The sequence below is a fragment of the Heptranchias perlo genome, chromosome 17 (genome assembly GCF_035084215.1).
Source record: "Heptranchias perlo isolate sHepPer1 chromosome 17, sHepPer1.hap1, whole genome shotgun sequence".
NCBI lineage: Eukaryota > Metazoa > Chordata > Chondrichthyes > Hexanchiformes > Hexanchidae > Heptranchias > Heptranchias perlo.
In genome coordinates, this window is record NC_090341.1 from 31,709,681 (window position 1) to 31,734,354 (window position 24,674).

A 24,674-nucleotide genomic window follows, 5' to 3' on the forward strand; every position below is an offset into this window, starting at 1 on the left:
TATAGGTGGATACCATTCATAGCGAGTCACTATGTTGACCTAAACATGAAAACCTGATTATAAGAAGTTATTTATTTAAGTTTGGTAAGAGAGCTAGTTGCAGTAATTCTCATATTTGCAATGAAGATGTTTTCACAAACATTGATTTTATGGAGCAATCACTCAGGATGTCTATAGCTTTAAGAAATGTTCATACTTGCATCTTCTACTTCCCCTTCTCCACCCCTTTACATTGTCCCTTAGTGGTTTATCTCAGTTCATTTGTACCAGACAGTCTAATGTCTCTATATTCCCCAATTCAAGAAGAACAAGAGAAATGCTCATTTGTCATCCATAATTTAGAATTGTGTGGTTTGTGAACACCATTTTACTAGTGGGAATGAGAAAACAATCAATCACATTGCAAGTGAAATAATGATCCTGCAACACTTCTCAAACAACTATCAATAACTGGTATAAATGCTAAAAAATTCATTGATGAAGCTGTTTGGAGCTAATTAACAAACAGCTCAATCAACTGATTTGCATAAGTAACATCAACGTGTCCTTACACATTGCTTGTGTACAAATGTATAATAGTACAATCAATGACAACATACCAAATAAATGGGCAAGTGAACTTATTTTCTCATAATTTACCAAATGCAGTTTTCACAGAGCAAGAAGAATCCAATTGCCTGTGAGATGAACCTGAAGAGCACCACTTGGCAGAATACCAAGTGTGACCATCTGTACTCAAAACAGATATCAGCACAAATACACACACTGCATGAGAATTTGATATTGACATTGTTGAGGAAGAACAAGGTGAATCACAGTACTAGTGTACCACTGCCACTGATTCCATCCCCTTCTCTTGCCGCTGTCTCAGGCTGTTTGTAACCTTGCTGCCCTATTCAACTCCAAGTTGAGGTTCCGAACTCATAACCTCTCCATCACAAAGACTGCCTCCTTCCACATCTGTAAGGTCGCCTGCCTCTGACCCTACCTCAGCCCATCTGTTGCTGAAACTCTCATCCATGCCTTTGTCATCTCCAGACTCAACTATTCCCATGCTCTCCTAGCCAGCCTCCTAGCCTCCACTCTCTGTAAACTTCAGCTCATCTAAAAGTCTGCTGCCCATATCCCATCCCGCACCAAGTCCTGCTCACCCATCACTCCCATGCACTGGATCTCAGTTCCCCAATGTCTCCAAATGAAAATTCTCATCCTCATGTTTAAATCTCTCACCCTACCTCTATAATCTCCTCCATCCCTACAACGCTCCCTCTGAACTCGCTGTTCTGATTCTGACCTCTTGTGCATTCACCACCACCACTGGCGGCTGTACCTTCAGCCACATATACCCCACATTCTAGGATTCCCTCCCCAAGGCCCAGAATTTTCTGAAATGACATAACGAGCAATTAACACCTGTCGGTGAGATACGCTGAAATTTCCTGAGAATTCCATTAGCACACGCCAGAACATAAAAACTGGCGTAAAGCAAGTGAAAATCAGGTAAACAATCAGGGCTTGAGGAAAGCACTGAACTTAAGTCCCACTTTATGTGTGAAAATTAAACTTTGAAGCCATAAAACCATTAGGCTTGGCTTGTTTAAGAAAATAAAATCGTGGAATATTTTCAATTTTTTTTAATGTGAATCATTTTGATTCCACAAATATGCATTCAAACGTACTGAAAATACATTGTAGGTCTCAGTGAGAAGAAATTTTTAAAAACTTTAAAAATTGCATTAAAACACTAGAAATATGACTTTGGGACCTGTTGCGCTTAAAACTTCAGGCAAAAATTTACATCCTGTTCAGAACTGGCGTAAATTCAGGAACTTTGCGTCAGCTGCACTTTTGCATGGGGGCGGAGCTACGTTAATGAGCGGCAGAGGGTTTTGGTGGAAGTTTCGTGGAATCGGTGTAAAAGATTGCAAAATTCAGGTGCAGTGCAAAAATGGACATAAGTCACACCAAAATTTCCTTGATTTTTTATGGTGAAAATTGGTATTACATTGTACTTATGCTGTTGTTTTGATGCAAGTTTTCAGGAAATACCAAGCTATACCCCTTCATCTCTCCAACGCCCTCTCCTGCTTTGAGACCCTAAAACCCACATCTTTGACTAAGCCTTTAATCACCCCTTCTAATATGTCCTTCTTTGGTTCAGCATCCATTTTTTTGATCACTCCTCTGTAAAGTGCACTATTATAAATGCAAATTGTTGTTGTGGTTGTTTTTGAAAGATAAAGGTTGTAGTTGAGGGCCAGGTGGTGTAGGATGGAGGCACAACATGCTATGTGCCCCTCCTGAGTTGCACATGAATACAGACCCTAATAGGTCTACTTTTACAGGAAAGCTGATATAGTACCTGGTCCCACCTGCCTCCTTGCATAAAGGATTGGAAGAGTGTTTGGGATATGCAGAGGAGTCCCCAGATATGTACTGTCATAGAGGACCAGCTGTCTACACCGTCTCTCTTACTTATGCCCAGGTAGATTGTCTCTCACACTGCGAGGTACGTGGCAAAGGTCACAGCATCTACTCTTTTGGGATGAAAACCCCTCAGTGTTATTCATCCCAGTCACTGCTGTGGTGATATTTTAAAATCTTCCAGTTTGTTAAACTCACCAACTCACTTTTCAATCACTCCTCTCAGCTACTTAGTTCTGCATGATTTTCTCATGATTGACCTTTAATAAGCAGGAATTAGTCTTTTAATTTTTTTTTAAACTAGTGTTTGTTATTTGCTTTTGGAGGATAGGAATAATGGGAAAATTTTACAACTTAGCACTCTCGGCAAAATGCTTCATTGATGGGATGCAAGACAGGAATTAGAGTGTGTAGGTCAGGACACTCGGTTCACGGGACAGACTATTTCATTCCATTAGAATTAACGGAGGGAAATCATGCAGGCCACAAATTGGATGACTGACCTCCATGGCTGACTTCCCCAATATGTGCTCACATTGCACAAAAGTCTGTATCTGGAGCACTAAATTGTAACATTATCCTGTCCAGAGCAGTGGAAAACATGGTTGAATAGTCCATTAATGCTATCTACTGACATACTCTTTATTCATGTCTACTTTATTGCTAAAATTAATGAATGGAGGAAATATAACTCCTAGGTGGCATGAGAGAGCCATGTAATTTTACAGTGTAGCAGGATTCCCAAAGATTGCACCCAAGCGGCCCTATATGCTCTGGCGAATCCCACTATCCTTATGAATTGTAAAGGATTCCAATCTAAGAAATGCACAGAATATCTGTTACCATCAGCAAAGGATCACACAAGTCGATGCTCATTTTCCAGGCAACTGCCTCAAGGCCTTCATTTTAAGCCAATCCACCAGGCTACTTTGTGACTCTTAAAGGAAAGGGCAGGGTGTTTGCTGGGCAATCAAGGCTATTCCTTGGTATCATTAGAGGAAAACAGGTATAATGAGGTAGATGTTTCCATCAGCGTAATCAAAAAGCATACAAATGGCAAGTTAGAATAGCACTTAAGGTGCTTGAATGAGTCCTGGGAGCTTCCTGCAATACACTCAGCTAAGGTTTCATGGACTGCGGTAGTCTGCTAAATATTGCACAGTTTGCTTTGCAAAGAGCAATTGAAGGAGATCCCAGTGATGGAAGGCCCATAGCTGCAGCAATTGGATGACCAAGAACGGCAGGAGCCTGATGAAGCTACAGAAGAGAACCATTACCGGCTGCAAGAGCCATTCAGCAAACTCTCATAGTAGGGACTTCATCCTAACATAATTAATCACTGAATTAATAGTTCTGCCTACACCTTCCTCATACCTTTCACAAATATGCCTTCATCTAGGGTGTCTTTATTCTGCCACATCTCCCATTCTTGATACCTGAATAAACATGCTACATAATCTTATCAAGAACACTCTCTGGATGCACAACTTCAGAGCAACCAACTTTTTAATAACCCTACATGATGTATGCTTCTACTGTGCTTCCCTTTAGTGCAAGTGCAAAACATATGTCTTTTAAACCTATTCTGTGCTTTGCCTAGGTGCTATGTCATTGACAGGAGTATATTAAGTGGCTAGCTGCTGTGTGTCCATAATAGGCTCTTGGGATTGAGATGACCCTTCCCTACATCCCACCCAGCAGTTCGATCTTTCTGCAAATGTGGGGTTGGCCTGGCCCTGTATGTTTTTTGGCGCGTGTATGGATCGGAGTGGGATGGGAAGAGGATCTGGATGTATTGCAGTCTTGGCACACAGCATCATCTTTCATGTCCATTCCAGCTATGTCCCTGCTGCTGGGTACTGCCTGATCACGACCACTAATTCACAAGACAGCAGACCTGATGGTACTAATGAGGCAATGACGTCTGACAACTAACTATCCTCTGCATTTACAGTGCTACACAACCTGGCATTGCTCTGAGGTCTTATGGGGGACTCAAAACTATACCCTTGCAAATTTGCTATTTCAAATTGTAGCTAAAGTCCAAGATCCAAAATTCCTGAGCCTTTGGGGGAAGAATGAGGATGCAAGTCGAGTAGGAGGGAGCAGAATTTGGGGTGAAACCTGGTTCTGCTGGGTCTCCACCCTCTTTTATTTTCTAAAAATCCGACAGGAGGATGTTCCTGCACTTGCCACCATGCCCCCCCGCTGCAGGTATTCAAAGAGGCGGGACTGACAGAATGACACCTCTCCCTGCCAGAAATCTCATCAATTCTACCTTTCATGCAGCTAAGTTAAAGTATACCCGCAGGAAGCAGACATACTTAAGTGCATAAATGTGACAGAGGGGACCTAATCCTGGTCACCAAGGGGAAATCAAAATCATTCGCACAGCGATCAGCTGTCCTTAGGAAAGCAGCTAGAGATAAATTGTTAGCACTTTTTAAAAAAAGATTTACTCTTCAGCTGCTTCTGCAGCTTCCTTTATGCGAATGACCCTGTTCCTGGAATTTGGGATGTGGACAATGCCGAGCTACACTGGTGGTCAGAAATCCTGCCCTGCCGTACTTCTGGTGGTGGATTAGAGCTCAAAGAATTTCAGCTTCCTAAAGAAAGGGATTTTGGCCAATATTCCACAAGCACCACATCCCCTTATGATGCTTCTTTAATCACTTTCTCATTGGTGTAGCACTTAGGGAAGGAAGAATTATGAGACATTGACATTAATGGCAAAAGGCATTGATGTTTGAGGCTGCAGTTTTATTAGACTGCTGGTCTGAAACCAGTAGTTGTGGAATGTGAAGCAAGACTATAGTTACATTGTAAATTTGAGTAAGTACTTTAAAAAAAATGAAAATGAATACCTGAGCTAAAGTAATTGTACATGTAGCCCTGTTCCAGAATATGGGATGCACTTGCCACAATAACCTCCACATTTCCCAGTCACTTTGGCGCCATTCTGTGGATGGAATAGGATTTACATCACTGTACCTGATGAACAAAAAAATCCACTAATATCTAAAGAAGTTAATAAAGCTGTTTGAATTCACAGTATGAAAGAGCTTGACAATGCAACTCTTTTTCCTTAATACATACTGATAATATTGTTTTTAATAATGCTTGGCAGGCATCTTTATCTATAATAGACCTAACATATATACAAACAGAAGCACATGTCTGTCTCAATCTAAGATACAACCTAAAATGACCTTATAACATCCTTCCAGCACTCATTTGATGAATACTGTGCATTTGCTTTGTGCATACTGATAATAACATGCATTCATTCATACAAGAACACAATAATTTAGGAATGTGAACAAAGATAATAATGAAGAACCCATTTTAAAAAAGTATCCCTGATCTGACCTTAAGAACATGGGGATGAGACTAGAGCCAGGACCATTCAAACTTTACAGCTCACTTTGTTATTTAAGCTCTTTTTCATCTCCTTTACTACCCCACCCCCCCCGCCCCACCACATCAAACAATATCTCTACTTCTTGCAGAATCAGGAATTTCTCCAGTTCTGTTTTGAATGTTTCTGTTGAGTTAGTTTTCCTGTGCAGAAATTTCTTCTTCAGTTCCATTTGGCATGTGCTTTTAAATTATAATGGATTGCCTATTGCAAATTTGCAGAAAGTACCTCTCTACAATATTAATTCATTAATTATTTGAAAAAACTTGGATTGTGTTATTCCCACAGTTTATTTTTCTAATGAGAACTGATTCAAACCCCTTAGTCTTTCTTTACAGCACACTGATCTTGTCTCTAAACATCTTATGTCCTTCTCTAAATACTTCACTGTCTCTATATGGTATTGTAACTTTGGACACAATACTATTTAACAGAGAGAGGCTAATTTTCCTCTGCCTAATGCCCCTTGTGCACCACTTAGGCAGACCCATAATGCCAGGTCTTTACTCCTTTTGTGCATGACACGTGTTTCCTGGGACATCACCAGAGTGGGTGGGGAGCTTCTGCCTGAAACAGGTGGGAACATTTAAATTTGATGCAAATGACGTTGGAGTGATATCATAAATTACAAAGGGATATTGATAGATTAGGTGAATGGGCAAAATTGTGGCAAATGGAATTCAATGTAGACAAATGTGAGGTCATCCACTTTGGATCAAAAAAGGATAGAACAGGGTACTTTCTAAATGGGAAAAAGTTAAAAACAGTGGATGTCCAAAGGGACTTAGGGGTTCAGGTACATAAATCATTGAAGTGTCATGAACAGGTGCAGAAAATAATCAAGAAGGCAAATGGAATGCTGGCCTTTATATCTAGAGGACTAGAGTACAAGGGGGCAGAAGTTATGCTGCAGCTATACAAAACCCTGGTTAGACCGCACCTGGAGTACTGTGAGCAGTTCTGGGCACCGCACCTTCGGAAGGACATATTGGCCTTGGAGGGAGTGCAGCGTAGGTTTACTAGAATGATACCCGGACTTCAAGGGTTAAGTTACGAGGAGAGATTACACAAATTGGGGTTGTATTCTCTGGAGTTTCGAAGGTTAAGGGGTGATCTGATCGAAGTTTATAAGATATTAAGGGGAACAGATAGGGTGGATAGAGAGAAACTATTTCCGCTGGTTGGGGATTCTAGGAGTAGGGGGCACAGTCTAAAAATTAGAGGCAGACCTTTCAGGAGCGAGATTAGAAAACATTTCTACACACAAAGGGTGGTAGAAGTTTGGAACTCTCTTCCGCAAACGGCAATTGATACTAGTTCAATTGCTAAATTTAAATCTGAGATAGATAGCTTTTTGGCAACCAAAGGTATTAAGGGATATGGGCCAAAGGCAGGTATATGGAGTTAGATCGCAGATCAGCCATGATCTTATCAAATGGTGGAGCTGGCATGAGGGGCTTAATGGCCTACTCCTGTTCCTATGTTCCTATAATGCCTCCCACATCATTGTTGGAGATCATGTCTGGTAACCTCTTCAGATTGGAGGGTCTGTAAAGTGACTCCCAAAAACCAGGCACCCAAATATTTTTTCCTCTACCTTCTAAGATGCTGCAGGTCTTTACTTCAAGGCTGGAGGCCCTGTGCTTTTTCTGACAGCTTCAGGCAGACCTAAGAACTGCAACAAATTTGTGCTGTTACATTCAAGTTCACCAGCAGCACACAGGTTTCTTCCCTGGATCTGGTGTGAGCACCAATTCCCAGAGGTACTCTCACCTGGTGCTTGCCCATTCCATTCAAATGAGCTAAAGCCAGTTATACAGCTAGGTTCGACTGAGGTCAAGACTTGAGACTGTCAATATCATTTCCTTTGAATTATGCTCTGCATTTTTGGTTCATGCATCCTTATAAATGCTACCATACATGGTGTTGGTGATTACAATGTTTGTTCAATAAACACAGCCAGTCTTCTTTCCTGATCCACCTGATTTAGTGATACACATCCTTAAACTTTGTAACCATAATTGCAATTTTTAGCACAAATTTCTCAATATTAAAAGCCCACTGTCAATCATCTGGCCAGTTGCTAAATTTCTATAGAACTCTTTAAATTATTTCCTCAGAATCTTTCTCAAAATGTTTGGTATAATCCACAATTATAGAGATTTGACTTTTAACATGCTTATCAATATAATTTGTAATTGTGAACAGCAGGGGGCGCAGAATTATCTAGGGGTACCTGCTGGTCACACTTTTCCTTCGACTATCGACCACTGCCCCTTATTTCATATTGTTTATCTAACACAATATTCAATTTATAGATTCCTCTTTAATATTGTAGGGATTCATGTAAACTACATTTCTTGTGAGGGATCATATCAAATGATTTCTGGAAATCAATTCCCATTATCTACAAGTCTTTTTACATCCACAAAAATGTAAATGATTTTATGGAACAATATATGAATCCACAATGATATTGCTCATGGGCCAGGAATTTTGCCTGTCACAATACTATGTTGTTTTAGAACTTTATCCTTGGCTCATGAATACTCTTAAATTATTTGCTTTACAATGGAGTTCAACATTACGCATATCTACCAAAGAAGTCTATTAATCTCCAAGATTTTTTTAAAGATTGAAATAACATCAGCTATTTTTCAATCTTCTGGCACCATATCTATCCCTAATTAACTGTGAAAAAATGTCACAGGACTCTGTACTTCTAATTTTCTTGGATGCATCCCATCTGGTCTTGGTAACTAATGAACATTCAATGATGACAGTTTTTAGTGCTTCTGTCCCTACCAAACTTTATTGCTCTAAAATACTTTAATGCACTTTTCATCTTCCATCTAAAGAAAAGAGAACCCTGCCAACATTTCTGATAGCGTAGACTATCTCACCTCTTCCATCTTTAAGGGGCTAGTTATTTTTAATACATATGCATACAATACTTGCTACATTTCTCATATCGGTTGGTCACCTTGCCTGACTTAAACAAAATAACTTCGAATTATCCTGCAAGCTAACTTCCTAAGCCTAGGTCAAGCTTGTCCTTGCAGCATTCTGTTTAAAAACCACACTGTCAATGAGTGTTTCTGTCGCTGTTTTTATCTCCCTGTGTTCACAGTGCTGGAGGGATTATGCCAAGCACCTGGGACCAGGGACTTCCCAACACATTGGGGTGAGATGTTTATCGGTTACCGAGACAGACTAATGCATTTTAAAAAATTTTTTTTGGTCGTTGGCCAAATAATGTCAACGAGTATCATATTTGCATTTTAACTGCCTTTCGTCTCAGTGTTTTTTTTAAACAAAGGTGAGTACACTTTGCTTTAAAAACCCAACATATAACTCTTTTCCAAATCCTTTCAGTGGAACAATTATTTTAAAAAAGCCCAAAATATGACAGTCATACTGCAGTCTCCTAGCAGGTGTCTCTTGCTTGACTTTACTGTGCATAGTAGCCAGATTGAGATCTCACTTCTAAGTTATACTGTCATTTCAGTGTTGAGGCACATGTGAATCTGCTTCATAATAACACAAAACTGACAAAATAACTCCATAATAAATCATTGAGTTTTAGAAATGTCAGCATAAAAGGAAGCCATTTGGCCTTCTATTCCTGTGTATTGTTAGCTCAGTGCTAACTTTCTTTATTTTCTTCAAGTGTTTCTCTAGTTCCTTCTTAAATGTAATTTTTGACTTGGCTTCAATAGCCAAACCATGGCAGTGTTTCCCCTAGCATAAGCTTTAGGAGTGCAAATTGTCTATCTTATGTTTTCCTTCTTGTAATTTTACATTAGTTGGACTCCTGTAGTATTGCACATGAGGAGTCAAAACCAAGTGTAGTCTTCAAGTGAAACAGAGGGAAGGCCAAGGGAGGACTGTGTTGCTGGAAGCAAGAAGTAAGCTTAGGGGCAAGGTAGAGCAGACTTGGGGGAGGGGAAGGTGGACCATGGTTAGATGCCATGGGGTGGAAGGTAAGGGAGGGTTAGAGGGTGGTGGGAGGTAAAGGGGAAGGGAGAGCAGGGTTAGCAGGCAGAGAGGAAAAGAAGGCAGAGCAGGGTAAGAGAAGGTAGAGCAAATTTAGAGACAAAGGGTTGGGAGGGGAAGGCAAAGCAAATTAAAAGGAGAGGAGAGGTAGAGCCCCAGGTGGGAGGGCAGGCTGGGGGTTGAGAAGAGGAGGAGGGAGTAAGAGGGATCATGAGCGAATAAGAAAGGGTGAAAAGAGGCGGCGTGCAGGAGGAGGGGATGAGAGGAGGAGGAAGAGGTGGAGAGGAGGAGGAAGAGAGGACTGGGAAAAGGGGACAGAAATGAAACAGGAGGAGGAGAGAAAGAGAAGAGGGGAAGAGGAGGAAAAAAGAGGTCAGGAAACAAAAGAGTAAGGTTAATGGGTGTTGCTCACTGGAGAAAGGTTAGAAGTGAGATACTCAAGAGGTCACTGCTGAGTTCAGTTTTATTTTCCATATATAGATAATATATCCCAGGAGATTACATGGCTGCTGGGGGTAGGAAGCAACTAGTTATGATGCTCCAGGCATCATAGCCAGTTGGGTCTTTTCGTGCCTGTCATTTTCTTGTATTCGTATATGAATTTGGGCATTGGAAGCACAATATTGAAATTTGCTGGTTACACAAAATTAGTGGATTTGGCAAACAGTGATAAAGATATAAGTGGTAAGGGCAGACAGGTGGCAATTTAATATAAAGAAATATGAGCTGATGCATTTTGGAAGGAAAAGCAAGGAATGGGAATATACATTGAATGGAAAGACACTGAAGGATGTGGAGGAACAAAGTTCAAATACATAATTCCTTGAAAGTGCAAGTGCAGGTAGGTAATCGTTAGGCCGTAGTTTGAGTACTAGATAAAGTTTTGGATGCTCTATTACAGAAAGGGTATTAAATCCATAAAAGATCAGTGTAGATTCACCAGATGATGCGAGGGATGAAAACTATAGCTATGAGCAGAGATTTGAGATACTGGGACTATTTCTACTGGAGAATAGAAAGTTAAGAAGAGATTTTTAAAATTCTTAAGGGTTTTGATAAAGGAAAGATTATTTCTTCTGTTTGGGAAGTCAATGACGAGAGGTCATCAATTTAAAATTGTCACTAACAAAGTGATGAGAAAGGTTAGGAGAAACTTCTTTATGCAGAAGGTTGTTGGAGCTTTGTCACAGGGGGTAATTGAAGCAGAGACCATTATATCTTTTAAGTGAAAAGTGGATTAACATTTGAAGACAAAGGGCTATGGAGAGAGCATAGGATAGAGGGATTAGTTTTGGATTGCTATAGCAAAGACCTGACACAGATGCAGTATTTTGAAAGACTAATTGTGTCTATTTGACTTTTTTTTTTACTTAACTCCTTTGAAGTCAAAGTAAAGTAAAATCGCACAGGGTGTAAAACGAGCCGCTGATCCAATCATGTCAGGTTCCCGCCATGTGGGTTAGGTTAAAATTACCCTCCCATGAATTAGGTGCCAGCAGAGAGTGCTCTGAGGTCTCTGCCGATTTTATTCTTAAACCTAGATTTAGGTTGTACATGACTGCAGCCTGGGTGACTCACTCTCTATCTTTCCTTTCCTACAACTAAAGAACAGCTTAATTTCTATCAAAGTACAGTCTCTTTGGTTAAATTGAAGAACTTAGGACATAAGTTTTTTTTAAACTGGTTTATATTGGAACATTACTAGGCACATATATATTATTACTACTAGCAACACTGGAGCATTGCTAACCATATATTGTACAAAAAAGTAGTTGTACTCAGGTTAAATGCCATCTGGTACAAAGAGCGAACCAGATAACATTTCATTTAGGTACAACTACTTTTTATGTGTACTGCATTTGCATCAGATAACATTTAACCTAAATACAATTACTTTCTGCCAAATAATATTCAACCACATTTTCCATTACATTCTTACCAGCAATCGCTGTATTTCTACAACAGCATAATTTCCCTGTGAAATCCACCTTGTTGATTCAGATACTCGGAGTCCTGTTCCAGAAAGATTAATGCTAAATTGACCCTGAAAAAAATGCCCTTTGTGTATTATAAGTTGTCCACATTAATCTGAGTTTTAAGAAAAATCACATTAGACCATTAGATTTTGAATAAGCATAAAATAAAGCTAGTCCATTGTCACATCTAAAACCAGTGAAAGCTTGATTTCAACATTTCTCTAATGTCAATGTGCAAGATATTACTTAACCATGCCTGCTACTAGAAATAAGACATAGTGGATGAAAATGACCAAAAAATTCAACAGATTAACACAAATAGCCTTTCTTATTTTATTTTACCCCGTGACGCTATTTCTAGACGATGGACAATGGTAACAAAATGCAATTAGTTATTAGAAAGATTTAATATTTTGAGTTTGTATGCTTAGCTATTATTTTATCTAGGTTCAGCACATAGAATAATGATTAATTCAAAATCTTAAGTAATAAATGAAATACTTATTTTAATGTTATACAACAATTTTGCTTCGGTGTCGCAGTATGGTTATAATTAATGAAGTATTCTCCATTAATAGGGTACAAGGTTCAGAAATTGTAATGATTATATTTGTAATTTTAAACATATGGCAGGTATTAAACTGCATTGCTTCAGAACTATCTGTAGGTGGCACTGCTGTTGTTCTACTGTTGTACTTGCAAATGGATAGTAAAATACGGTTCAGATGAACAGTCAACTAATCCTGCAAGTTAAGATTTATGTATCTGCAGTACTATACAAACTTTTATTTTGAATGTCCAATATAATAAACTGAGCATCTTTCATTAAACAAATAAATAACATATTTTCCCAGAAGTGAACGTCATGCACAATTTATCAGAGCTTATTTACATGCAAAGTAACTTTAACCGATTTAGTTATTTTAATTTAATTTTGCATCATGCAATTGGAATTCACAGATCATTAAGCACATTCTGATTATGTTAAAACGTATTACACAGTGAAAGTACTAACCTGGATATATTATACAAATACATCTTTTGCTATATTGTTAAAGCTTCTTGTTATTATTGACTCATTTGGTTAAAATAGGAATCCAAAGTATAGCATGTAAAACAGTGGCACAACATAATGTTCAAAATGATGCAGTCTAAACTGGTGGGATGAGAGAAAATTCTTCAGAATGAATTTACGATTTTAATAAAATTGTGATGTGATGCCTTTTAAATTTTGTATTGCCTTATTAATGAACTTCAAAAAGATTTTATTACAACCACTGGATATAGTCAGCAATATGGCAGTGTAGGCTTTTACTTATACTTTTATTGGATTTAATACTGTTAATAGTAATTTTATGCAGTAGATTGACAATGCAACATTACTGTAACTATTTATAAGGACATCACAGGGTAGTGTAGTGGTTATTTTACTGGACCAGTAATCCAGAGCCGGTGAGTTCAAATCCCCATAGGGCAGTTTGAGAATTATAATTCAGTTTAAAAATTCTGGAAATAAAAAACTGGTTTCAGTAAAAGTAACCATGAGGCTGTTAAATTGTCGTAAAAACTCATGACCTTTTGGGTAGGAAACCTGTCGTCCTATCTGGTTTAGCCTATATGTGTCTCTAGTCCCACACCAACACGATTGACATTTAACTATCCTCTGAAGTGGCCTTGCAAGCCACTCAGTTGTATGAAACCACTATAGTGGTTGAAGGCGGCCCATCACCACCACCTTCTCAGGGCAATCAGGGATGGGCAATAAATGCTGACCTTGCCATCGATGCCTACATCCCGAAAATGAATTTTTAAAAAATCAACCTAATTTGTGTGAATTCTTGTAATGTGCATGCAAGAATTTCATGCTCTCATCCTCTGGCTAATTTGTGTATTATAAAATTTCTTCTTTTTCTTTGGATCTTCCAGAACGAGCTTTTTGCATTGCTTCCCTCCAAACCTCCAGTTAGAGTAGTTCAATTTAAAATATATCCAGTGTAGGATATCTCCCAGGTTATTTCTTTTCTTTCTCCATCCCCAGCTTTGTTTGGTCTTCCCTCTTGTGGTAGTACTAAAATTTGTTTCTTGTTTCTGGCTCTGGCCATTCCTTACAGTATGTTTATATGGCTTGTTCTCATCTTTCTCCTGCTTTTTATGATTGGATTTTTCTAATTCTAGTGAGATCTCGCCATACACTGCCATACAGAACAGACAAAAACTGATTTCTCCATGCAACAACTAGGTTGCTCACGACTGCAGAAATACAATTTGATTAGCCTGTGGTGTCAGGAAGATTTATATTATCAATTAAATCTGAGCCATAATGAATATATTGTAATAAAGGCAGAAATAATCTTGGAAATATCTGCTTTACTGTTGAAATACTTTGGGTAAATGAGCAAAATGTACAGTTTTATAACAGTGCTGTCTTCTTATTCTCTGCGTACCAATTATGTTTCCTGGACAGGACATGGAGAACATTCCTACATCAGTCATAGGTCATTTTAACTTTAGTATGTGTTTTTTGTGTGGGTAGGTGGGTGCATAGAACACTTGTACAAATGTACATAAAAACCAATATAAAGAAAGTAAATTGTATTGTTGCTGCAGAATGAAATGGTTTGCTTAAAAAATAAAAACAGAAAGTTTAAGTAATTTTGTGGCAATGTGTTCTTACAAGATATTTGACTCTTGATCCATGCATCATATTACAAAGTTATCCAGATATTCCAAAGATTAAATTAAATCCTTAAAGGAATGATAATAAAATACTTCTTCCACATTAACATGCGTTTTATAACTATTAAAAACCTACTGGGAAGTAACTGTATATCTGTGTGCTATAACAAAGTCAGGGTCAATAAAGCAGTTTAGCAAATGGACCAGTATTCTATGGAAAATATTTCAAGATTAATCTTTAGTTAGTTTTACAGTTCTCTTCATGATTTGTTTCCAGGTTAGCACTTTAAATTATTAATGCTTATTTTCTGTTCATTTTACAATTTCAAATACAGACGTCTTGTTTATAATACATAGTCGGCACTTTATTATAACCCTGTAAATTACACTCATGTCAGAACACCCACGTTATTTTTCTATAATTTGATAACTTCCACTTCATCTGTTAAATTCTAATTCACACCAAGCTCAATTGTTGCACTTTAAATGGGTAAGATGGGTATAGAGGGATATGGGCCAAGTGCAGGCAATTGGGACTAGCTTAGTGGTATAAACTGGGCGACATGGACATGTTGGGCCGAAGGGCCTGTTTCCATGTTGTAAACTTCTATGATTCTATGATTCTAAATATGTCACCAAATCACTCCATTTTTCACAAAAATAGACTAAGTAGTAGATGGTTAGAGAATAAATGAAAGACATGCACCTCTGTGTGGTATATGTATGGATGGTACAAGATTTTTGTGTGCATACTGTAATTCATACTAGACCAACAGTCAATCTGTGAATTTATGTTTCTGTTTTCTCATTTGTTGCTTTTTTAATGTACATTTTGTGACTTTTTATAATATTACCATATTTAGTAGCTAAGTAACTAAGTCACCTGTGGACATCTGGCAGCACTGTAACAGTCTCCAGCTGTGGCAAATGGAACTGATCGTCCTTCAAGCGTCTGTGCAAAGTATAAGTCTGTTGCTATAAAGACAGCAGTGAGTCATTGAAAATATGCAAAATGGTCAAAATAGAGACAATACAATATAGATTATTTTAAATTTGAATAAATTATACCATATTTATACAAACTGAAATTGTATTTTTCAAGTTACTAAATTATATTATCTCTTCTATCTTAGATGAATGATAGATGATTAAATTAATCTTTCAGTGGTAGCAGCTGGAAGTGGCACAAATATTATCAGTAGCAGGATCATTCGGAATGATTTAGTTAAAGAGGCCACTTCTGTGCTTTTCAACAATTTCAAATGGTGCCACCCTCAGAATTATTTTAACCATCACATGGTGTATGTAGCAATGAGCCATATGGATCAGGAAAGTCGTGGGATTGAATGCCTTGGTTTGTACTGACTTTTGCTGATCTCAGTTGGTGGAAGATGCCACATTTGGGTTCAGCATCTCAGAGTTAGATTGAGGAATAATCAGTCAGGCTTCCTCCTCCTGATCATTATCTAGGGACCCTTGCTGAAAATGCGTGCATGGTTACATGGTGGGTGAAAACAGAATTGGCCTCAGGAGAAATGCTCCCCATGGTTGAGTATCTTGCCAACACTCACTGTACAGGCTCTTACACAAAGGTTGCAGCTGTTCATGGAATTGCACTGCAGGATGCAAAAGTACCTTGAGGAGGGATAAGGGGCAAAAATATAAGGAAAAATTGGAGAGGAGGAAGAAAACAGCAGGTATCACCTCATGTCATGCACCATTTCCCATCAGCCACTGGTAATACCACTCTTTAGCTCGCTTCTGGGATGTGAGTGATCAAGGTGACTAACTCTGATTTTCTTCCCTCATGGTGGGAAATAGTTTTCTTTTCTTCTCCACCTCCTCTAATGACATGGATTTCTTTTCTTCAGTCTTCTCCCCTATTCTTCTGAAGGCACTGACTCATGTTGGGGTAAAGTTCTATAGGTGCTGGCAGCATTTTGGCACCTCACTCAAGTGACTATTCCTCATGTGTGAATGTAGACAGAATTTTCCTATGCTTTTCCACCCCTTTTTGGGTGGTACCAGAGTGTATCAGATAGTGAGATGGGGTGGGGCGACTCTCTGTCAAGCCCCTAGAGATGGCCAAACTCATTTTTCTCCTGTCCCCTTATGGGCAGATTGCACCGGCTGCAGTTTGCTCATGCCATCTTTAAATAAAGGTGAGTAGGTGGAGTTTAGTGCTCCCTCCCTTTCTGACTCTTCACACCAATCTGAAAGAATACCACCAGGGAAAAAGTGTTAGAATTTCTGTGACAGTGGGAGGCAGGTCCAGTCACTTCAAAGGGTATCTGTTGGCATAGTTTAGCAGACTCTTGCTTCTTTCTGCCCTTTTACCTATCGAGGTTGGGCTCCTGCATACCTAATGAGAAATCTTTGCATACCTAATTCCAGCTGACCCATCTACCTTTAAATTTTGACAGGACCATTTCAGCTGCTGCAGCATGTGATATGCTGTAGCAGCACAATACTTCCCTCCCCCACAGCAGGAGGTTCCCAAGGATCAGCAGTTACAGTGCTAGGAGCCATCCCTAAAAGCCTAATAGACCCCAACCCAGGAAATTCGACTGCGGTCACAGTGGGTTCGGAACAGCAGACCCAATTCCAGGAGCAAACCTGTTATTGAGGGCAATTTTGTGCCGAGAGTCAACACACTGTTCAGTCATGAGGGGAGCGAGGCATCACAGATGAGCCCAATCCTATCTTCCCATTAATTCCATACACATCCATTTTCCAGCCAGAGTCACTGAATGTTAAAATTGAATAGCCACTTGGTGAAGGATAGAATACTAGAGCCTGGTATTTAGTTGCTTTCAACCTTTATTCACAGAGATTCCCCTTACACACACATCACACCTGAGCTAAGCACTCCTATAAAAAGTATATAAAATAATCCCCAATTGATACCCACCACCTGAATACAATTAACTAATTGATATAAATCATACAATTAACAGTGAATAGAAGCAATACCCTGGCTGATTTTTTTCTTTCCACAGCTTAGGGGCACAGTGGCAATTATAGTGCCACTGACATCAGTTTACTCAGCACAGAGCAGGGATCAAACCTAGACCTTCTTGCTCTGTATGGTTTAGCTGACCTCTAAACCCTATCTGAACCATGATCCTTTCAAGCAAGATTCTGCACTGGAATCTTCACCTTACCAAATTTATCATCTGGTGCTACACCATCAGATAGCTGAAGACTGCATCTTTTAAGCTGTTTATATTAAAAGCTGCAGCAGATTCATATATACCAGCGTGTTTAGTATTCTGAACTAACTTCCCTATTTGTAAACAAATAGACAAATTCATTGCTTGTAAACCAGAAATTCTCTAATACTTCATTTGCTTCAAATAGTTTAACTAAATTAAGTAATACAGGTGACTGGTTTTAAAATGAACTCATCCTCAAATACATCTGAAATCTAACTTTCCTGTGTACTTTTATGAAATCCAAATCAGTTTTTGAAAATTACACTTTTATTTTGCTATAAATCAAATGTTTCAGATAACCATCTCTTCAATTTTGCATCTATTTTTGTTGATCATGCCTTATATATTTAGAAATATCCAAGTTTATGAAAGGATGTTGAAGTAACAGAGAGATTCTGCTCCAGAGAGTCTGATATGGGGTACCATTAGGGATACATGAAACTCTCAACGGTTGTTTTCCAGAATCAAAAATACCACATTTATCTGGCACATATGAGTCCATGTTATGAAGTTTTGGCAAGTCAATTTGTTTTATAAAAATGATCACAGAATCATATTTTGAGATCTCATTATTCTTGTGATTTTTCCTAGAATTTAATCTTTTTATTCTGGTAAAAAGACTTCATCACAGCTGTCTTAACTATTTTCTGTGATTTATAATATTTATAGTGATTATGGTTCACCATAATGAGAGAAAAACAGATGATCATTTCCTTCAATTTTTTTTTAATAACATCATGCAATCATACAATGCTTTTAGCAAAGATAAACATCTCAAGGCACTTCAAAGAGATGTAAGGAAAAATGGATGCCAGCCAAATAAGGGGATATTAGGAGGGGTAACCAAAAGTTTGGTCATAGAGCTGCGTATTACCAGGGGTCTTAACAAAAGAAAGGGAGGTGGAAAGGTGGAGGGGTTTAGAGAGGGAATTCCAGAGCTTGGTGCCAGGCAGTTGAATGTATAGCTACCCATGGAGGAGCAAAGGGAGGGGGGACACACAGGAGGCTGGACTTAGATTAACAGAGAGTTTTGGGGAGCGGGGGGGGTTTGTAGTCTTGGAGAAGGTTAAAGCTATAGGGAGGGTGAGGCCATGGAGTGATTTAAACACAAGGATGAGAATTGGGGAATGGGAGCCAATGTAGGTCAGTGAGGACAGGGGTGACGGGCAAATGGGACAGTATGCAGGCAGCAGAGTTTTGAATGAGCTAAAGTTTATAGAGAGTGGATGATAGGAGGCTGGCCAGGATAGAATTGGAGTAATTGATTTTGGAGGTGACAAAGGCATGGATGAGGGTTTCAGCAGAAAGTGGACTGATGTAGAGGCGGAGGCGGGGCGATGTTAGAGGTGGAAATAGTTTATCTTTGTGATGGAAAGGATATGGGGTCGGAAGCTCAACTTAGAGTTAATTAGGATGCAGAGATTGGGGACAGTCTGGTTCAGTCTGAGATAGTAGCTAGGGGGAGGGGGATGGAGTTGGCAAGGATATGGAATTTATGCTGGGGTGGGTGGGGTGGGGGGGGGGGGGGGACAAAGGTGATGGCTTTGGTCTTCCCAACGTTTAGCTGCAGGAAAGCTCGGCTCATTCAAAACTTAGAGGAATGAAATTGGCAAAGTTATTCAAAGTGAAAATTTGTCAGGTAAATCTCTCAAGGGAGGTTTAACATAGAATTACACAGAATGTACAGCACAGAAACAGGCCATTCTGCCCAATAGATCCATGCCGGTGTTTATGCTCCACACGAGGCTCTTCCCTCCCTACTTCATCTAACCCTATCAGCACACCTTTCTATTCCTTTCTTCCTCATGTGTTTATCTAGTCACCTCAACTACTCCAAGTTCCATATTCTAACCACTCTCTGGGTAAATAAATTTCTCCTGAATTCCCTATTGGATTTACTAGTGACTATCTTATATTTATAACCCCTAGTTCTGGACTCCCCTGCAAGTGGAAACACCTTCTCTACATCCACCCTATCAAACACTTTCATAATGTTAAAGACCTCTATCAGATCATCCCACAGTCTTCTCTTCTCTAGAGAAAAGAGCCCAAGCCGGCTCAATCTTTCGTGATAGGTATAACCTCTCAGTTCTGGTATCATCTTTTTTGCACCTTCTCCAGTGCCTCTATATCCTTTTAATAATATGGAGACGAGAACTGTTCACAGTACTCCAATTATGGTATAACCAAGGTTCTATACAAGTTTAACTAAAAATGTAATACCTCACACTTATCTATATTGAAATTCATTTGCCAATTACATTTCCGTTCTGCAAGTTTATTAATGTCTTCCTGTATTTTGTCGCAGTCCTCCTCAGTATTAACTATACCCCCCAATTTGGTGTCTCCGCAATTTTGAAATTGTACTTCCAATTCCAAAGTCCAAATCATTTATGTAAGTAGTGAACAACAGTAGTCCCAGCACTGATCCTTGTGGAACACCACTTCCTACCTATTGCCAGTCTGAGTAACTACCTTTAACCACCACTCTTTGTTTTCTGAGTTGTAGCCAGCTTGCTATCCATTCTGCTACTTGTCCCCTGACTCCACATGCGGTACCTTATCGAAGGCCTTTTGAAAATCCAAATAAATTGCATCTACTGCATTACCCTTGTCTGTTTCTTCTTCAAAGAATTCAATAAGGTTGGTCAAGCATGACCTTCCCTTTTGAAATCCATGCTGACTATTCTTTATTACATTCTTGGTTTCTAGATGTTTTTCTATTACATCTTTGAGTGCGGATTCCATTATCTTTCCTACCACCGATATTAAGCTAATTCGTCCATAGTTCCCTAGACTGGTTCTATCTCCCTTTTTAAATATAGGAACCACATTAGCTGTCTGCCAGTCCTCTGGCATTATTCCCTTTTCTAATGAATTTTTATACATATGTAATAGTGCCTCTGCTATCTATTCCCTAACTTATTTTAATATGCACGGATGCAATCCATCTGGACAAGTGGTTTTATCCTCTCTAAGTTTAATTAGTTTATCAATTATCTCTTCCCTTTCTATCTTAAATGTCTTTATATCATTTTTTGATCTCTTCTTCTAATTACATGCCCACCATGTTAAATACTGAGGCAAAGTAATTATTTAACATTTCTGCCATTTTGCTGTCATTACTTGTGGAATTATCGTGTGTATCCCTTAATGGCCTGATACCTATCCTGATTTTTCTTTTGTTATCTGTAGAATATTTTACTATTTTTATATTCCTTGATAATTTTGTAGTTTCTCTTTGCCTTCCTAATTGTTTTTTTTTAAAAGCTCCTTTCCTAATCTTTTTGTATTCCCTTTTATCATCCTCTCCTTTGTTGTCTATGTACCTAACGTATGCCTTTTTCTTTAGTTTCAATTTTGCCCATATTTCTTTATTCATCCATGGTGTACCATTATTGGCCAATTTGTTCGTGCTTTTTAGTCGGATATATTTCTCCTGGACTCTATTGATCACCGTTTTAAATGTTTCCAATTGCTGTTCTATTTCTTTGATTATTAGTAATGTTTTCCAGTTTATTTTCCTTAGTTCCATTCTCATCCTCGGAAAATCAGCTTTTTTCCAATTTATTACTTTGGTCTTTGTCTTACTTATGTCCTTCTCAATCTTTATCTTAAACCTTATTATGTTGTGATCGCTATTGCCTAGATGTTCCCCGACGCTTACTTCTCTTATCTGCTCTGGTTCAGAGGATGGAGGGAATGCTGCTCAAAATAAAATGACCAAGTTGAATTGACAGATTCAGACAGCTATCTTATTGGATATTAGTTAATATACTATATCTTGGCTTCCCCTTCTCTTTGAAACTATGGAGTATTTATTTGAGATCCGTACAGGCTAACATCTATATTTAAAGACAACCTCAAAATCTTATGTACTTCAAAATTGACTGTACCTAAATTAAGCTCCTGCTCTGAAGTATAACTCAGGTCGGCTTATGATCTGACATAGATGAATTACTTTTCTACAACCAATGCGGGAACACGCATTCAAATAATCCTGAAAATTGAAATAAAAACAGAAAATGCTGGAAATGCACAGCAGGCAGATTAGTATCTGGGAGAGAATAACTGGCAAATATTTTGGATGTGAATATTCATCAGGAGGGCGGTGGTCAAGCTGCAGAATCATCTTGTGAGTCTGACAAGGATAAGTCAGGACATTACAAAGAAAGGTTTCTCTTGCCCGGCGATATCAGTTCTAATGAGGGGTTGCACTCAATGTATTAATCTATCTTTCTCTCAGTATTGACCAACCTGTTGTGCATTTCTATCCTTTGAAGTTTCTTTCTTTTTACTGAAGAATTTTTGAGTTTTGTTAAGCCCAATTGTTTTTTCCATGTTTCATCTTCTTAATATTTCCATCATTATACTTTTTATAAAGACATTACAAATGCTGCCAATGGTGTGGGTATTAACTCCACAAAAATTGAAGTTTGATTCATTATTTCATTGATATATTTTGTGAGTGCAATCAAATTCAATCATCCAATCTATAAAAGATGTGTCAATGTTAACTAAAAGAGCAACACCTTATAAAAATAGTGATGAACAAACTCCTAAGATCTTCTATGGCAAATTCTATTCCCTTTGATTCAAAAATTAGCACACTAACTTTGAGATATGACGTTCAAATTTTTCTGTTAACAACACAAACAAGCAAAGTATTTGGAGGCTCTCCTTTAATAGTTAACTAAATTGCTATCTTTCAGTCTGCAGGCACAGTAATTAAAAGACATATACCTACATTTATTTGCTTAAGAAACTGCTAGTCTTTGCTAATGCTAATTTCATGATACAAAGTGCATTAAATAGTTCATAATTTTTCAAGGCCTTTACTTAATTGAAACTTGATTGTAAACTCAACTGACCTAAGGGACTCTAATTGTTTTACTGCTGCATAATCAGAAAATGCACATTGAAACAATTACTGTAATATCGGTTTATAGATCTTGTGGATGGATATTAATTTATTTTCAAAACTTTTGTTCTTTGAGTCATTAAATCAGAAACTGTATAACTTATAATATGTTGTGACTTACTTTTGTAACTACACCAATTGGTATTTATATTCTTGGCATTTCTTTTTGGCAATTTAGGGTTCAACTTAGAGAAAGAGTATGATGTGAATAATTTGACATTAGGCAGCCAAAACTTAAAAGGGACAACTCTCAAAAACTCCTCTCATCAATTCTGCGCTCCATTTTGTATGATGAACTAGGCTATGGTCCTTGTGCACTACTGACAAGTGAAACCACAACCTATTGAACCATATGAAAAGCACAAATGTGTGCATGAACACTGTGGCTACAAGAGCAGGTCAGAGGCTGGGTATTCTGTGGCGAGTGACTCACCTCCTGACTCCCCAAAGCCTTTCCACCATCTACAAGGCACAAGTCAGGAGTGCGATGGAATACTCTCCACTTGCCTGGATGAATGCAGCTCCAACAACACTCAAGAAGCTCGACACCATCCAGGACAAAGCAGTCCACTTGATTGGCACCCCATCCACCACCCTGAACATTCACTCCCTTCACCTCTGGCGCACCATGGCTGCAGTGTGTACCATCTACAGGATGCACTGCAGCAACTCACCAAGGCTTCTTCGACAGCCGCTCCCGCGACCTCTACCACCGAGAAGGACAAGGGCAGCAGGCATAAGGGAACAACACCACCTGCACGTTCCCCTCCAAGTCATACACCATCCTGACTTGGAAATATATCGCCGTTCCTTCATCGTCGCTGAGTCAAAATCCTGGAACTCCCCACCTAACAGCACTGTGGGAGAACCTTCACCATATGGACTGCAGCGGTTCAAGAAGGTGGCTCATCACCTTCCCAAGGGCAATTAGGGATGGGCAATAAATGCAGGCCTTGCCAGCGACGCCCACATCCCACGAACGAATAAAAAAAAAATTAATATGGAACAAAAATACAAAATGAGACTGTAGATCTCTCACAAGTACATTAAAATAATATTTTTTCTGCACCATTACCTATTCATATCCTGTAATAACCTTTTCTGACAACTGGTCTGTGAGATCCTAGTCATCTGATTTGAAAATCTAATCAGTTCGTCACAACTAAAATTCCAGCTCTCTTGTTGGATAATTCAAATCCAAGAATTGATTTCCTATTGCCAGGTTAAGAAGCTTCAGAGTATAGTCCTTGATTTATATGTCTGAACCTCTCTGCTTTGAGAACCTGTAGCTTTACATCTGAAAAGCATGTTTTTTTCTAATGTCTTGCTTCAGGTGTGAATTTTGTGTCTTCCAATCCTATGAAGGAAAGGCGAGGAAGCATTCCGGCATGAATTGAGGTGGGGGAGAAAACTGGGAGGATTGTTGGGGCACAGAGTGCCTTTGTGAAGTGGGATGGGAGGGGGGGTTGGATATGGGACAGTGATTGTAAGGTAGTTTTGGGGGTAGCGATGGTCTGGTTGTTCTGTTGAGAACTCAAATGCCACTTTTTTTTTGAAGATTAAACATCTATAGTTGTGAAGTATAAAAATGCAAAAGTTTCCAGGATAGCATGTACTAACTCCTGCTTGGTGTCCTTTTGTGGAACACTGTGGGCCCGATATTAGGAGGGAGGCGGGTTGGCAGCGGGGGGTCGACTGGGCGCGTGGGTAACGTGCCCAATGAATTCAGGGTGCTCTGCACGCGATCGCAGCCTAGTTGAAGTTACTTATGCGTCCTTCTGGGTTTCCCATTCCAGACCTGCGCAGCGGGCGCACTGCGCACCCGCACCACAGGCTGTCAGCAGGAGGAGCCCTATTTAAAGAGGCAGTCCTTCAATGCTCCTCCTGCAGCAAAGTACCAATTTAGGATCATGGAGCAGGCCAGAGGCAAGGCTGCTCCAAGGTTCTCTGACTCCTCACTCCAGGTGCTGCTCGATGGGGTGAGGAGGAGGAGGGAAATTTTTTTTCCATCGGATGGGAGGAGGTGGCCTCCCTCAGCCACCAAGAAG

The 24,674-nt window shown here is 39.1% G+C and overlaps 1 protein-coding gene across 1 annotated transcript in view; it reads right to left on the reverse strand.

Annotated features, from left to right (window-relative positions):
• adamts9 (ADAM metallopeptidase with thrombospondin type 1 motif, 9) overlaps positions 1 to 24,674 on the reverse strand; it is a 259,676-nt gene that overhangs the window by 4,540 nt on the left and 230,462 nt on the right. The window contains exons 37-39 of the mRNA XM_067998852.1: positions 15,374 to 15,465; positions 11,778 to 11,882; positions 5,289 to 5,383 (exon numbers count right to left, since the gene is read on the reverse strand). Coding sequence (XP_067854953.1) covers positions 5,294 to 5,383; positions 11,778 to 11,882; positions 15,374 to 15,465 — 287 coding nt within the window. The 3' untranslated portion in view covers positions 5,289 to 5,293. The remainder of the gene's footprint in view (positions 1 to 5,288; positions 5,384 to 11,777; positions 11,883 to 15,373; positions 15,466 to 24,674) is intronic.